This window comes from Ailuropoda melanoleuca, chromosome 2, assembly GCF_002007445.2.
Source record: "Ailuropoda melanoleuca isolate Jingjing chromosome 2, ASM200744v2, whole genome shotgun sequence".
Lineage (NCBI taxonomy): Eukaryota > Metazoa > Chordata > Mammalia > Carnivora > Ursidae > Ailuropoda > Ailuropoda melanoleuca.
In genome coordinates this window covers 10,614,453-10,629,940 of record NC_048219.1, presented here as the reverse complement: position 1 = coordinate 10,629,940, position 15,488 = coordinate 10,614,453, and the positions used below count along the sequence as shown (strand labels likewise).

Below are 15,488 nucleotides of genomic sequence, written 5' to 3'. Positions count from 1 at the left end.
CACTGAGAAGGGAAAAGGATGAAACAGTCCCCACAAAATTTCTGACCAGAAACCACTTTTTTCCAAACTAATTTATTTCTCAGAGTCCAAAACTTTCCGTGAGCCCTGGCCCAGAAACTTGCCCTGGTCCCGATGGAGATCCAAGCTTCTTAAGCCTCAAACTCAAATTCAAAGTACTGCGGGTCAAAGTAGTGGATGCGGACATAACCGTCTTCGCCGCCACTGCTGTAGCTGGGGAGAGAGAGCCAGGGACCAGTCAGGTGTCCCCTCTGGAGGGAGGCAGGCCGGGGGGGCGGGGGTGTGCATGGGAAAGGGCCAGAGGCCAGACCCAGGCTGAGTTCAGTTCCCTGCATGGAGCCCTACCTCTTGCCATCGGGATGGAAGGCAACACTGTTGATGGGTCCAAAGTGACCCTTGACTCTTCCAAACTCTTCTTCAAAGGCCAAGTGGAAGAACCTGGAGGGTGGTGGGAAGGGACAGGTCACTCTCCATTTCCTTCCAAGACATGCCTGGACGTACCACTCCCCAAATGCAAAGCAGAAAGTGGGAAAACGGGGATGGGGAGGGGGATGTGAACAAAATAAGAGAAGGGTAAGACCAGACCCAAGTGTGCCTGCAGACCTGGCTAACACTTCCTTACTACGTGCTGGGCAGCGAGTAGCAACTCGTGCATTTAATCGGCACAATTTTTATAAGGTAAGTATATTATCGCTGTCCCCAACATAGAGTGGAGAAAACCACGCACAGAGAAATACAAGGATGGGTCCAGGGCCTCAGAGGGAGCCCAAGGTCATTCTCGTAACCGCTACATTACACACTTGTCACAGAAGGCCTCAAACCTGGCTGTACTTCCTAGCAGGCAATGAAATAAGGAAGTCTCAGGTATATGGTTTATGTCCATCACAAGACACTCCATGGGTTTCAATTTGGAAAACTTTAAGATTCTATTTATTGGTTTGACAGAGAGCACAAGCAGGGGGAGCGGAAGGCAGAGGGAGAAAGAGAAGCAGATTCCCCACTGGGCAGGGAGCCCAGGATCATGACCTGAGCCGAAGGCAGACGCTTAACCGACTGAGCCACCTGGGCGCCCCGTCCCCACTTTTTTTTTTTTTTAATTTATTTGACAGAGAGACAGCCAGCGAGAGAGGGAACACAAGCAGGGGGAGTGGGAGAGGAAGAAGCAGGCTCCCGGCGGAGGAGCCTGATGCGGGGCTTGATCCCATAACACCGGGATCACGCCCTGAGCTGAAGGCAGACGCTTAACGACTAAGCCACCCAGGCACCACCACCACCCCCCACCCCCGCCGTCCCTTCTTTACCTGGCTTCAAACTTGCCGATCCTGGTGGAGGTGGTGGTTACATCCATGGCTTCCTGACCACCGCCCAGCACCACCTGAAGGGAAGAAGAAACTCTAGAGAGGCCCAAAGGGCAGGCAAGTCCATTTTCTGTCTTTTACCCCCAGCCCATCAGCTTTTAATATGTCCTACATCAGACTGAGAGGATGCTAAGGGCAGGGCCCACACAGATCCTTCCGCCACCTCCTGCCCTGCCCTCTGGGGCTCCCGATCATTCAGCCTTCTCGTTGCTCTGGGAATCTCCTCTCTACCTGACACGACTTCCCACAGAGTTCATATCCCAATTGCTACATGAACACTTAGGTCCTCGAAGCATCCTGAGGCATCAGCAGGAAGCCCGGGGGGGTTCCCTTACATGGTCATAGTTGGGAGAGAGGGCAGCTGAGTTGACCGGACGTTCTGTCCGGAAAGTCTTCTGGTGTTCAAGAGTTGTAGAGTCAAAGAGCTAGAGAGAGAAGACAGGGCAAGAAAATCTGTAATAGGAGTTTTCCTGAGGGCAAGTCGGGCAAGCCCGAAAGCTCTGCAGGGGGTGGGAGCAGCCCCGCCAGACTCCTTGCCCAGGCTCACCTTGGCTGTGTTGTCCTTGGAGGCGGTGACAAACATGGTCATGTCCCTGGATAACTGGATGTCATTGATCTGCCGGGAGTGCTCCTTAACATTCACCAGGACCTCTCCAGACTGGGGAAGGCGGAAGAGTGAGGCTGCAGGCGGCCAGAGCTCCACCGGCCCCGCTGCTCCGCCGGGCTTCTATACTGCTCCCTGTCCCAGCCGGGGGTGCAGGGGGTGGGGTCTGGGCCCAGTCAGCCTAAAAATCCCCTGGACCAACATTCACCCCCACTCCCGAGCCCAAGCCCCCATCCTAACCTGGCCCATGTGTACACATTTCATCAACACGGCTAGTCTGGCTGGGAAAACACGGGCTCATGGTGACAAATCTATGGACCCAGTAACTAACCAGCACGTCACAATGGTAGAGCTGTTTTCACTTCCTCCTTCTTTCAACAAATAGTCCCCGGCTTGTGAACAGTCACAATCTGCTGAGCCCTGTACCACGGGCTCAACACCTGACTTTGTCCTCGTAACAAACCTATGAAGTGGGTCTTTTAAAGGGCATCTTCAAAGGAAGAAAGTTAAGGTTCAGAGGGGTGATGTGACTCGCTGGAGGTCCTGCAACCCGTAGGACGCAGAGAGCCCGTGCTCACCCCCTGCCCAGCCAGGGTCGGCATCAAGACCACCGGGACGGCTGAATGTCCAGCTTTTTTTTTTAGAACTTCTCAAAGGGCCATTTCATCTCCTGACTTCCCCTCCCACTCGGCAACCTGCCAGCCTGTACGGTACGAAGAGCAGAGTTTGAGAGCCTGCCCTCAGAAGCACCTCTCGCTGCCTCAATTTCTCTCTCTAGAAAACAAGATGACTAAAAACCCACCACCCAGGGTCACCGTAGGGCTACTGGGACTGTGTCTTATTTGACTTTGTTGTGACAGGAACCTGGCCTATGTTCTGCAGACATTGGTTAGATGATTAAAAGGCCTTGTGAGCAGTGTGCCTCGCACACAGGAGATCCTCAGAGAACTTTCCTTTCCTGAATTATTTTTGTTGTTGTTTTTATTTATTTATTTATTTTAATAAATATATTTTATTTTATTTTTTTTAAAGATTTTATTTATTTATTTGACAGAGACAGCCAGTGAGAGAGGGAACACANATTTTAATAAATATATTTTATTTTTTTTAAAGATTTTATTTATTTATTTGACAGAGAGAGACAGCCAGCGAGAGAGGGAACACANGCAGAGAAGCCTGACGTGGGGCTCGATCCCAGGACTCAGGGATCGCGCCCTGAGCCGAAGGCAGACACTTAACGACTGCGCCACCCAGGCGCCCCTGTTGTTGTTTTTAAGTAAGCTCTACGCCCATCGCGGGGCCTGAACTCATGACCCCAAGATCAAGAGTCGCATGCTGTACTGACCAAGCCAGCCAAGTCCTTTTCTGAATTATTTTTACCTATTCTGTGAGAAGGATGTATTTTTGTCTCCTCCATCAACGCGGACACATGGTAGGGACATATCTGGCTCCTGTATTTCGGGGAATAAGCACCAGCTTTGCAGTCAGGCTTATCCGAAGGCACCGAAGAGCTCCCCCATGTGCTGACACCAAGCATTATGTACGCCTTGGACCTTGGTTCCCATTCCCTTCTTGCGGGTGGGTCTGGGNCCCTTCTTGTGGGTGGGTCTGGCACCTAGTGGACTACAGTCAGTGTTTGCTGAGTGACTGACTAACCCTTATGGCAGACCATGCCAGCACTGCCCAGGAACCCGGGCACCCAAATGAGAATCCAAGACAGCCCAGACTTGACCCTTTCCTTACCCCCATCTCATCAGTCACCCCTAAATATCCCTTGACTCTGTCAGGTGCTCCACACCCCAGAGCTGTTGCCTCATTCAAGTCCATTCTCTGAACTGAGCCTGCAAAAGCTTTCTAAAGAGAAAGACCTGGGGGTGTTTGGGTGGCTCAGTCGGTGAAGCATCTGCCTTTAGCTCAGGTCATGATCCCAGGGTCCTGGGATCGAGTCCTACATCAGGTCCCTTGCTCAGTGGGGAGAATACTTCTCCCTCTGCCTGTTGCTCCCCCTGCTTGTGCTCTCTCTGACAAATAAAATCTTAAAAAAAAAAAAAAAGAAAGAGAGAAAAATCTGATCACCAATCACCATTTACAGATTCCCTACTGCCTAGGGGCGCCTGGGTGGCACAGCGGTTGAGCATCTGCCTTCGGCTCAGGGCGTGATCCCGGCGTTATGGGATCGAGCCCCACATCAGGCTCTTCCACTATGAGCCTGCTTCTTCCTCTCCCACTCCCCCTGCTTGTGTTCCCTCTCTCGGCTGGCTGTCTCTATCTCTGTCGAATAAATAAATAAAATCTTAAAAAAAAAAAAAAAAGATTCCCTACTGCCTAAAGGAATATCACAGTTCCTTACCTCCTGACACTCAAAAAAAATCTAGTTGCTATCCACTTTCCCCCACAGCCCTGTCCCAACAACCCCCTATTCCCTTAACCCCGTGCTTTTGCGTGTGTTGTTTTTTTCGCCTGTGGAATGGCCTTCTCTTCTTGCTTGAAGCTCCATGTATTCTTCACGGGCCACCTTCTCTGTGACAGAGGGCACTTTCTGTACTTGACTGAGACCTCCATGGCGGCACAACTCACCACCTGACTCCTGTGCTAGCTGTCTGACAGTCTGTCTCCCTAGGGGCAGGGAGATTCAGGTCTTTGCCCTCAGAGCCCAGCACGAGGCCTGGCACTCAGTGGCGGCAGGAAAAGGCTTACTTGTGATCACCATGAACATGTCCAGAGTACTCTGTGGCCAAGTTTTCCAAATGCCCAATGTCATTTGATCCTTGCAACATTTTACAGACAAGACGGCTCAGGGAAGTAACTTGCCTGAGTTCATGTAACCAAAAAGTGGTGAAATCTGTATTTGAACAAGGCCTTGGTCTTCACTACTGCGCTATCCTGCCTCTTGAAGGGAATCATTCTGCTGGGCTTGGGCCCCACCCTCCTCCTCACCTTGGCGCTATACTGGTTAAGCTCTCCGCCCTCATGGCCCGCAATGATGCACTCCCCCAGGGGTCCCCAAACAGCACTGGTGATCTTGGAGTCGTTGCAAGGGATCTTCATGTAGGGCTCATTGCTGTCTGTGTGGGGGAGAAGATGTCAGGGCCCGGGCTCTGGAGCCGCACCCTGCACCCCCACCCCAATACCCCAGCGCTGGCTCACCGATCTGGCTTGGATCCCGCAGGTCAAAGAAGCTCACAAAGCACTGGTAGCCCATCTGCTTGTCCGTGGAGAACATGATGATATTGCCCCCAAAGTCAAAGCCACACGTCCGGACAGCTGAATTGGTCTTGAGTAGGGCCAGCTGCTTCCCTGGGGACAGGCAGAGTCTGGGCTACCCCCTGCCCGATGCCATTGAGGGGAGGACACTCTGTACCTGCCTATCCTCCTGTCCACTGTGTCCCCAGCTCTAGTGACCACACCCACCACCGTCTCCTCCTCGCTGCTATGCTTTGGCTCAAGATTTTTAACTTGCTCCCCGCCGTCTCTCCTCAGACATCCTGTTGCTGAGGCACTGCTCATAGTGCCTTGTAATACATCTGTCTTCTCCTCAGAACGCATTCCTCCACAACAAGGATCTGCTCTCATCTCTCTGCATGTCCCCAGAACCCAGCATCGACCTGGCACAGAACTGGGTGCCCAGTAAATATTTACTAGATGGAGCAGGTTAATAGGCTCCCGTGTCTCCGGTCTGTTCTTCCAATACTCCCCACTGCTACCTGAGCTCGCCAAAATGAAACATACTCTCCCCTGCTCAGGGATCTCCATGGTATGCCAAGTCCTACGGAACAAAGCCAAGCTCCTGAGTCTGGCATTCGAGGCCTATTCTGACCCTAGCCTGCCTCCTCTTCTCTCCTGACTGTCTATTTCATCTCCGAAGAAGCAAGAGCTCCCATCAGATCAGATGACCTGGACAGGACACTTGCCATGCTTTCATTCCAGAATGTGCCAAAGTGGTGACCTCTTTCTCATCCTTTAAGCCTCAGCTCGTATGACATTTACATTGGGAAACTGTGCCGGGTTTGCTCCCATCCCCATTCCAGGCAGTCAGCTGCCCCCTCTGGCCTTCCACAGTGCTCCGTGCTTTCTCTAAGGTGCCTCATAGCTTACTGTACTGCCTCTTTGCTTGTCTCTTCCTCTCCTTGTCTCTTTCTCATTCCTTAGGACAGGAGCCATCTCTGGATTTATCTGTTTCCCCAAAACCTGTTCACTTGAACAGGTACGCTGCAGGTCCTCACTGTCAGGTGAAAAATGATCCAGGCTTACCTGTTTCACAGTCCCAGAGACGACAGCTATTATCAGCTGAGCCGGTGAGGACATGTTTGGTGTCCCCTGAAAAGCGTGTCAAGAAACATGACCGAGTTCACCCGAGCCCTTGTCCTCCTGGAAAACCATCTGAATCACCTCCCCATTCAGTCCCAGACAGCCTTTCTTCCTCTCTTATCTCAGAGCATTCTAACCTCCTTGTCTAGAACTGGAACTTGTCTTGAATATTCCCCCAACCAGTGAACGGACCAGGGATTAGGAGGTAGGTATCATTCCCTAGACCCACAATAGCATCCCAAACTCCCAACTCCAAGTCTGCAGCCTCCCCATTGCTGGCAAACTCTGGGAGCACAGACTCAGAGCAAAGACAAGGATACAGTCAGCATCTACACACCACACAGCTCCAGTGTGGCCCATATAAGTGCCGAGCCTCTCACCATTCACAGAGTACCACACATTGACAATCTGGAGGATTCAATGACAATGTGACAGATGGTAAACATCCCAGGCAGAGCAATGGTCTCCTACTTAGAGGTTCCCCAGGAGCCCTCAGCAGCCTCGAGCCAGGCCAGATTTTGCCCTCTCCTGCTCATCTCTCGGGAAACAGCAGGTTGCTGGTAAAAACTCCTGGATTCTCCTCCTTCATACAAGTAACTGGCAGGGGAGTCAGGAGGCTTGCAAAAATATCTCCGTGCCATTGTCCTGTTCCTTCCCGAAACCCTCAACTACAGTGCTTCTCTTCTCTGAGCTTATTTTCCTGTCTGAAAAATGGACACAACAATAATGCCTTCTTTAAAGGGTATCTGTGAGGCTTCAATAAAATGATGTCTAAGAAATTTAAAATACAAGTGACTAACAATTCTCCACTAATATACATGACGTACTTACTTGAATAATCTCATTTAACCCTGAGGACAACCCCACGAGGGAGGTACTATTAGTCCCCGTAATTTATAAAAAGGGAAACCAAATTTAGAAAGGTTAAATGACATGCTCAAAGTCAAACTGCTACTCGGATGCAGGGGTCAGGATTCAAATCGGGTCTGTTGGCTTCCGAACTCCCACTTTTAGCCATTAGAGTAAACATCTTCCATACGGAGGTGCCTCAAAGCGCAGTACTGTGAGGGACTGTTTGTACTCAGTGAAAAGCAGGATGGGGCCCAGAAGGACCTACTGAAATGAGACGGGAACACCTCCAGTAAGTCCTCTGTTGTCCCTCACCGCCCAAGGATCAGTTCTCCCCTTCTAGAGGTGATCTGTTCCCCTGCCCTGGAAGAACGGTCACTCTCATCCCCGTCCCCCTTCCATAAGGGTCTCTTGCTCTTTTTCTCCCGTCCACTTCTTCTACCAACAACTGCGTTCTTTCCCGGTATAATGCTCTCGCCCACCTACTCCCGGGATGGTGTCTTCCTACTTCTCAGAATGGGGAGCTGTGTGGTTCCCCTCTCACGGGAAGACCGGTTTCTCCACCCCTCGCCCTGGCAGAATGAATTCGCCCCCACCCGGCGGGCCCCCGGGCCCCAAAGTCCCGCCGGCCCGCCCTCTGCCGACGCTCACAGGGTCCTTGGCCACCGTGAAAAGGAGGTCTCCCTCGCGGTTGTACTTAATCTGCGTAATCGATCGCTCATGGCCCTGCAGCAGGATCGGCTTCTGTGGGGACAGGACAGCTGTGTCAGCGCCCAGGATCGGCCCCCGCCCCAGTCCCAGACCCTCACGCTAACACCCCAACTCTAGGGAACTCACCATCCCGGCGTTGACGGCGAGGAAAGAAGCAACGTGAGTAAGACCGGAAGAGGCTTCGGCGCCACTTCCGGATTGTGGGTCTCCGCCCCCTTCGTTCCCGGAAGTGGACGGGAGCGGCGTTGCCATGGCGGCGTCTCTTGGTGGGTAGGCGGCCCCGCCCCTCTAGGGGCTTCCCAAACCTTGCCCCGAGTTCATTTCCCGTTCCACCTCCGACACCTGACCTTCACCCTTGCTCGAACCCCAAACTCCGGGCTCCCGGATCTATCTCCCCGGCCTCCCGGGACCTGTCCTACCCGCCAGTCGCACCCGGGGCGTCGGAGAGCAAGGGAGGGATGTGGGGGCGGCTGGCTGGGGAGGGGAGGCTCGAGGAGGGCCGGGCCCAGCGGGCGGCCGTTTGCTGGGGGTGAGGGTCACTCGCATCTCCATCCAGGGCAGGTGCTGTCTCTGGTGCTGGTGGCCGCCTTGTGGGGTGGCACACAGCCGCTGCTGAAGCGGGCCTCCTCCCGCTTGCAGCAGGTTCATGAGCGGACCTGGGCCCGGCAGTTGCTGCAGGAGATGAAGACCCTCTTCTTGAATACTGAGGTGTGTCTGTGAATGGCCCCTTTCTCGCGCGTAGCTGCTAAAAATTTGGTCTCTGGAGTCAAACAAGGCTGGGTTAGAATCTGCTCCCCACCAGCTTACTCGCTAGAAGCTCTTGGAGGAGTCCTGTCCTTGAGCCTCAGTTTCGTCATCTGTAAAATAGGGAACGTTAATGGTAGCCATCTGATAGGGCAGATGTGAGGATTCAGTGAGGTGAAGCACATAGAGCACTTAACATTGGGCCCAGTACATAATTAGCGTTCAATCTGTAGCTGCTATTACTAGTATTTTATTATACTAGTTAGAGGTGATCCCTCCAACAGACCTTCCAAAGGAGGACTTGGGGCTCAAATTGACCCTGGGGAGGGAGGATAAGGAAGGGTATGGAGAACTACCTCTGACCCCAGTGCTGCCAGTCTAGGCTAGTGGGAAAGACAAGGCATAGACACAAGCACCTCTCAGGGCTAAGGGCTATGAGAGAGATACAGATTAAGCGCTTCCTGAGTTCACAGGAGGGAGGCTGGAGCTAGGAGCCTTGGGGAATGCTTTTCGGAGGGAGTGATTGGCATTCAGGGATTTGCAGGATGGGGAGGATGGGAACTAGCAGGGCTGAGGGAGAAGCATTCAAGGCAAAGGCATGGAGTTCAGTCAGTAACTTGCCATCTGCCCCGGAAGGGTCCTTTTCGGAGGGCTAACCACTCTCTGGATGCTTACAGCTATAAGGAAGCTTTATTGTAGCTTCCTCCAAGGAAGGGCATATCTAGAAGCTCAGAGAAGGCAGTGCTCCTGAGTCAAGCATCACACTGACTGCAGATTTCTTCTATTTCCAGTACTTGATGCCCTTTTTCCTCAACCAGTGTGGCTCCCTTCTCTACTACCTCACCTTGGCATCAACAGGTGGGTCTTTGAACTGCTCTGCTCAGTGGTGGAGGCCACCTGGAAGGGTACTGGAAACACCTTGTTTCCATGAGTGCGGGAGAGCCCACTATCTCTGGTTCCCTCTTTGCACCCTGTTCTCTGAGCAACTGGGGCACAGCAGACTGCTTGTGAGTATGCCGCCAGGCACTCAGGTTGGTTTGAAGCCTGGCGGTCTCGTGCAGCAGCGGAGGAAGAAGGAAGTTTCATTTGGCTGTGCCAACAGCTGGCCTTGACACTCTTGCTTCCACGGTGTGCTACCTTGACCAATTCTCTTATTTGAGTGTTGGTTTTATACGATGGTCTTTGTATCATTGAGAGGATTAAATCCAGTGTATGGCAAGCATCGAGCAGAGTAGCTGGTGCGCCCTGTAGGAGCTCAGTGACTATATATTTCCTTCCTCCCCCTGATTGTTGACTGTCCTCTCCTGCATCAGATACTTTACTAATTGTACACATTTGCAGCCATACCGCAGAGATATTGCAGGGTTGGTTCCGGATTACTGCAATACAACAGATGTTGCAGAGCAGGTCAGATGATTTTTTTGGTTTCCCAGTGCACGTGAAAGCTATGTTTAGGGGCGCCTGGGTAGCTCAGATGGTTAAGCATCTGCCTTCAGCTCAGGTCATGATCTCCGGGTCCTGGCATCGAGCCCCATGTCCGGATCCCAGCTCAAGCAGGGAGTCTGCTTCTCCCTCTCCCTCTGCCTCTCCCCCTGCTCACGGTGTCTCTCTCCCTGTCTCAAATGAATAAATAAAATCTTAAAAAAAAAAAAAGTTATTTTTAGGGGCACCCAGCTGGCTCATTCAGTGGAGCATGCGACTATTGATCTCAGGATCATAAGTTCAAACGTAGAGTTTACTTAAAATAAAATTAAAAGTAAAAATAAAACGGGCACCTGGGTGATGTAGTCGGTTAAGCATCTAACCCTTGATTTCGGCTCTGGTCGTGATCTCAGGGTTGTGAGATTGAGCCCCGAATTAGGCTCTGCACTCAGCACAGAGTCTGCTTGGGACTCTGTCCCTCTCCTTCTGCACCTTCCCCCACCGACTCTCTAACATAAATAAATAAATTTTAGGGGCCACCCGGCAGTCGGCTGAGCGTCTGTCTTGGGCGCAGGTCGTGATCTCAGGGTCCTGGGATGGAGCCCCGCATCGGGCTCCCAGCTCAGCAGGAAGCCTGCTTCTCCCTCTCCCTCTGCCTGCTGCTCCCCCTGCTTGTGCTCTCTTTGTCAAATGAATAAGTAAAATCTTTAAAAATAAATAAATCTTTTTAAAAAGCAACAAAAAGTAAAGTCTATACTGTCCTGTAGCCTGTTACATGTGCAGTAGCATCACGTCTACAAAAACAGTGTACATGATTAAAAAATGTTACTGCTAAAAATGCTAGCCATCGTCTGAGCTTTCAGTGAGTCGTAATCACTGATCGCCGATAAGGATGACAAATATAACAATAAAGAAAAGTTTGAAATACTGCAAGAATTACCAAAACGTGACACAGAGACGCAGAGTGAGCAAAAGCTGTCGGAAAAAATGGTACCGGTAGATGTGCTTGACGTGGGGTTGCCACAAACCTTCAATTTGTTAAAAACACAGTATCTGCGAAGTACAATCAAGAGCATATGGGGCACCTGGGTGGCTCAGCTGGTTGGGCATTTGACTCTCAGTTTCGGCTCAGGTCATGATCTCGGGGTGGTGGGATCGGCCTCCGTCGGGCTCCCTGCTCAGCACAGAGTCTGCTTGGGTCTCTCTCCCTCTGCCCCTCCCCCTGCTTTCTCTCGCTCTCAAATAATTGACTCTTTAAAAAAGAGAGAGAGAGAGAAGTGCAATAAAATGAAGCAAGCCTGCATGTGATCTTCATTAGGACACTGGAGCAGACCTGATGATCTCCATGTAGGAGATGAAGTGACAAAATTCGGGGCAATTTATTTCCCTTCTCTGAAGTCCCAAGCATGTCAGTGCAAAAGGATTTGAAACCATATATTACTTCAAGTTCATGCTCTTGAACTTTACTATGAGAAATCTCCCTGCTGTGGTTTCATCTGGAATCTCACCCAGGAACGCCGGGGACTTGAGGGGAGTTTGGGCTCCAAATAGCTCTGGGGAACCCCTCAGAGGCCATGGGAGAGTGAAGAGACAGGCTGACCTCCAGAGCTGCCACCTTAGCTTCAACTAAGGGCACTCTACCTTTCTCTCTTTTACATTTGGGGCTTCTCATAAGACATCATTTAAAAGAAAGTTTGAGGGGCGCCTGGCAAGCTCAGTAGGTAGAGCACGTGACTCTTGATCTCAGGGTCATGAGTTCAAGCCTCATGTTGGGTGTGGAGATTACTTAAATACAACTTAAAGTTTGGAAAAAGAAAAGAAAGTTTGAAAGCCTGGCACTCCCTGCTGCCCAAGAATGCTGAACCCTCTGGCCGGCTGACTGCAGTTAGCCCTTTACCAAGTTTTGAGCAAATAGCAACATTAGGGTCCTGTTATGTCATCGCCTGCCCCACCTCCATCCTTTAGCATCTGCCCGTGATAATCAGGCACAGTGGCCACTTTATCAAGGATTTACGTATTCAGCCAAGGACTAGACACACGACCCTGTTCCATCTTACAGCAGCTCTGTGGTACGGAGATGCTGTCCCCTTGCTATCACTGTTATAGGGCACAGCGAACGAGGACCTAACCAAGGTCACACAGGGAAGCCTAGGTCTGCCTCACTCCAGCGCCCTTGCTCTTCCACTGCCCCTTGCTGCTTCCCTTCCCATCTACTGTTGCAAACCAGTCGTTATCCGTCCTGGCGTGCCATGGAAGGGGTATAAGCCCAAGGAAGCAGCTCTGAGTAGGTAGGCGTTGTGGTCATTTTCCTGGATGGGGAATGTGAGCCACGGTGGGGACTCTCGGGATGAGAAGCAGGACAGTTTCTCCTCTTCTTGAGGGAGGTAAACCAGGAATGCTGGGAAGGAATGAGCTGAGGAGCCAACGTGAGCAGTCGGCCTGGCCAGTCTTGTCGTAATCAAGTAACTCAGTATCTGATTTACCTTTTTCTTTATTTGGTATGCGTGTAGTAAGAACATTTAACATGAGGTCTACCTTCTTAAAAAGGTTGTTTTGTTGTTGTTGTCGTCGTTTTTTAAGTAAGCTTTATACCCAATATGGGGTCTGAACTCACAACCCTGAGATCAAGAGTCACATGCTCCACTGACTGAGCCAGTCAGGCGCCCCCTATCTTCCTAACAAGTTTTAGGTGGGGGCGCCTGGGTGGCTCAGTCGCTCAAGTGTCTGCCCCTTGGCTTAGGTCCTGATCCCAGGTCCTGGGATCAAGCCCCACATCAGGCTCCCTGTTCAATGGGCAGCCTGCTTCTCCCTCTCCACCACTTGTGCTCTCTCTTGTGCATGCGCTCTCTCTCTCAAATAAATAAATAAATAAAATCTTAAAAAAAAAAGTTTTAAGTGCAGGGGCGCCTGAGTGACTCAGTCAGTTAAGCGTCTGCCTTTGGCTCAGGTCATGATCCCAGGATCGTGGGAAGGAGTCCCACATCGGGCGCCCTGCTCTCCTCCCCTCTCTGCCTTCCCCCCCACCACTCGTGAAGGCATTCACTCTCTCTGTCAAATAAATAAAAATATTTTTAAAAAGTACACAATTTTTTGTACAAAAATTGCAGAATTAAAGCGTAACACATTTTGAGCTAACCGTGTTAACTGGATTAGTCTTTCAAGTTTGTTTATTGGGAGTCAGGCCCTTGGAACTTCAAAATTAAAGGACCGATCTTGGGATCCTAGGCTGTCGTGCCCTCTACCCGAGGCCCAGCCCTGGGGGCCCTGTCCTGAGCATATACCTGCCTTCCTGCTTCTGACATTTTTTCCTCTTCTTCAACTCCGTGAGGCCCGAGCCGGAGCTGAAGCAGGCTCGCGTGCTTCCCCGGCTGTTCGGTTTGTCCATCTCCGTTTGGTTCAGTCAGGGCCCAGGCTGTGGAGTCAGGCCGACTTGGTTTAAGTCCTCGATTTGCCTCAGTGTATGTGTCTTCTTTGAGCTTTCGTTTCCTTTACGCAAAGTGCTAATGCTCTTCTCGCAGTGCCGTTGTGAAGATTGAAGATGGGTACACAACTGGCACTTAATAAATGGCGGCTGCGCTGGTGCACTCACCCTACTGCATCCTTTCGGCTTTGGGGCCTGTCTGTCCCGATATCCTTGCGATCTCAGGAGCTCTTCGATTGCAAAGACCTCATCCTCAGCCTCAAACCCGGGTGGTCCCAGACCACCTTGTTGTTCCGGTCTTCGTGCTGGAGTGGAGGGAGCACCGAATATAGAGTCGGGAAACCTGATTTGAATCCTGAGCTTTGCTGCAATTTCATCGGGGAAATAAGATAGCTTCTTTTTTTTTTATCAGGCTGTCTTTTTTTTTTTTTTTTTTTTTTAATTCGACAGAGATAGAGACAGCCAGCGAGAGAGGGAACACAAGCAGGGGGAGTGGGAGAGGAAGAAGCAGGCTCATAGCGGAGGAGCCTGATGTGGGGCTCGATCCCATAACGCCGGGATCACGCCCTGAGCCGAAGGCAGACGCTTAACCGCTGTGCCACCCAGGCGCCCGAGGCTGTCTTGATAAAATGTGTTTTTTGCCTAAAAAGGCATTTTTTGGTATCTCAGAGGTTTTTTCATTCTGATCACTTAGATCTGACCCTAGCCGTGCCCATCAGTAACTCTCTGGCCANCGATCCCATAACGCCGGGATCACGCCCTGAGCCGAAGGCAGACGCTTAACCACTGTGCCACCCAGGCGCCCGAGGCTGTCTTGGTAAAATGTGTTTTTGCCTAAAAAGGCATTTTTTGGTATCTCAGAGGTTTTTTCATTCTGATCACTCAGATCTGACCCTAGCCGTGCCCATCAGTAACTCTCTGGCCATCGTCTTCACACTGATTGTCGGGAAGGTTCTTGGAGAAGATATAGGTGGAAAAGGTAAGTCAGGCCACTGCGAGTGCTGGAAGCCGCTCCTTGGGCTTTGCCACAACCAGTCAGTCCTTTCCCAGAGCCCGGCTGCCACGGGTGGGGGAGGAGAGGATCCTTCCCTATCCCTCCCCTTTCCTCGGCAGCTCTCCTGCTTCCTTATGGCCCTCAGAGTTTCCTTGCCCTGGGCATTCTGGGGACAGACCCCATCTGCACTGGTCCCTCAGCCCTGCACCAGCTCCTCCTAGCATGGCTGGGCTCAGCCCCTCGATTTCTGCCCGTTCTCCCAGGAGCATTCACAGGCATGGTGCTCACCGTGGTGGGGATCGCGCTCTGCGTCACGAGCTCCGTGAGCAAGACCCAGGGGCAACTGTCTGCCCTTTGAGTGGGCCGATGCCACCCTCCAGTCCTTCTGTGTCCAGGAAGCCGCTCACCCAGGAGGCGCAGCCAGTGAGCAGACAGACCTCGCACTTCCCCCTCTGAGCCTCTGCGCCCTCACCCCTTAGGGGGCGAACAGCTACCTCGGGGTGGCTCACACGGGAGAACCACAGTGAAAGATCTGTTCAGCTGCTAGGATTTAGCACAAGAAACTTCATACCTCCCCAGCAACCTTTCTGCCCCAGCAGCTGTGCTTGTGCTGTCATGTCAGGCCCCCAGCGCAGCCACTGTCACCATGGCCTGATCCAGACTGTCACAGCAGCAGGGTGCACGGGCTGCACGGAGCCGGCCAGCCGCCGTCCGAGCCAGACATGCGCACAGGAGGCCGCGGGGCTGCCAGGGGCCTTGGCTGGCTGAGGCAGGGCCCTGAGGGGAGGAAGTACGTCGGGATGGCAGGTGTAGAGGAGACGGGCAGTCCAGGAGCCTTGCCTGGCCCAGCTAGGAGGTGGGTGGAAGTCCTCATCTGCCCGCCCCCTCAGACAGACAGCCTGGGGCCCCAGCACCATGTCACTTCAGCCACGTGGCACGGTGCCCGGCGCGGGGTAGCGTCAAATAAATCTGCACTAAACAGACGGAGGACAGTAAGTGTTCTTTTATTGCGACAGACCTGCTGCCAAGTTCGTAGCCTCTCCTCGAAGCTCAGTTGGC

General features: G+C 52.1%; 2 protein-coding genes across 5 annotated transcripts; one reads left to right on the top strand and one right to left on the bottom strand.

Annotated features, from left to right (window-relative positions):
* Nucleotides 1–56: 56 nt before the first annotated feature.
* Nucleotides 57–8,123, bottom strand: EIF3I (eukaryotic translation initiation factor 3 subunit I). Its single transcript, XM_002921868.3, has 11 exons — nucleotides 7,975–8,123; nucleotides 7,789–7,881; nucleotides 6,609–6,696; nucleotides 6,232–6,297; nucleotides 5,128–5,277; nucleotides 4,918–5,045; nucleotides 1,924–2,034; nucleotides 1,712–1,801; nucleotides 1,320–1,393; nucleotides 364–456; nucleotides 57–231 (listed from the first exon to the last, which is right to left on the bottom strand). Exons 1-11 carry the CDS (start codon nucleotides 8,098–8,100, stop codon nucleotides 150–152), a joined length of 1,101 nt encoding a protein of 366 aa, XP_002921914.2. The 5' UTR covers nucleotides 8,101–8,123; the 3' UTR covers nucleotides 57–149.
* TMEM234 (transmembrane protein 234) lies at nucleotides 8,031–15,412 on the top strand. Of its 4 annotated transcripts, XM_034648434.1 has the most exons (6): nucleotides 8,031–8,114; nucleotides 8,405–8,556; nucleotides 9,384–9,450; nucleotides 9,934–9,999; nucleotides 14,322–14,414; nucleotides 14,693–15,412. In XM_034648434.1, the coding sequence occupies exons 1-6, from the start codon at nucleotides 8,099–8,101 to the stop codon at nucleotides 14,785–14,787; spliced, it is 489 nt and encodes a 162-aa protein (XP_034504325.1). In that variant the 5' UTR covers nucleotides 8,031–8,098; the 3' UTR covers nucleotides 14,788–15,412. The 4 variants fall into 4 exon arrangements, with proteins under 4 accessions (XP_034504325.1, XP_034504332.1, XP_034504345.1 ...); XM_034648441.1 differs by lacking the exons at nucleotides 14,322–14,414; nucleotides 14,693–15,412 and adding an exon at nucleotides 10,548–11,128; XM_002921869.4 differs by lacking the exon at nucleotides 9,934–9,999 and having other exon boundaries at nucleotides 8,032–8,114.
* The last annotated feature ends 76 nt before the right edge of the window (nucleotides 15,413–15,488 follow it).

Excerpts from the sequence above, each read along its gene's own strand:
- EIF3I (XM_002921868.3), bottom strand. The coding sequence starts at position 8,100 with ATGGCAACGCCGCTCCCGTCCACTTCCGGGAACGAAGGGGGCGGAGAC. Across the intron at positions 6,697-7,788 it reads TCACGGTGGCCAAGGACCCT|ATTGTCAATGTGTGGTACTC; the intron begins GTGAGCGTCGGC and ends TGAATCCTCCAG. Across the intron at positions 5,046-5,127 it reads GCGGGATCCAAGCCAGATCG|ACAGCAATGAGCCCTACATG; the intron begins GTGAGCCAGCGC and ends TCCCCCACACAG.
- TMEM234 (XM_034648434.1), top strand. Across the intron at positions 8,557-9,383 it reads CCCTCTTCTTGAATACTGAG|TACTTGATGCCCTTTTTCCT; the intron begins GTGTGTCTGTGA and ends TTCTATTTCCAG. Across the intron at positions 9,451-9,933 it reads CCTCACCTTGGCATCAACAG|CCATACCGCAGAGATATTGC; the intron begins GTGGGTCTTTGA and ends ACACATTTGCAG.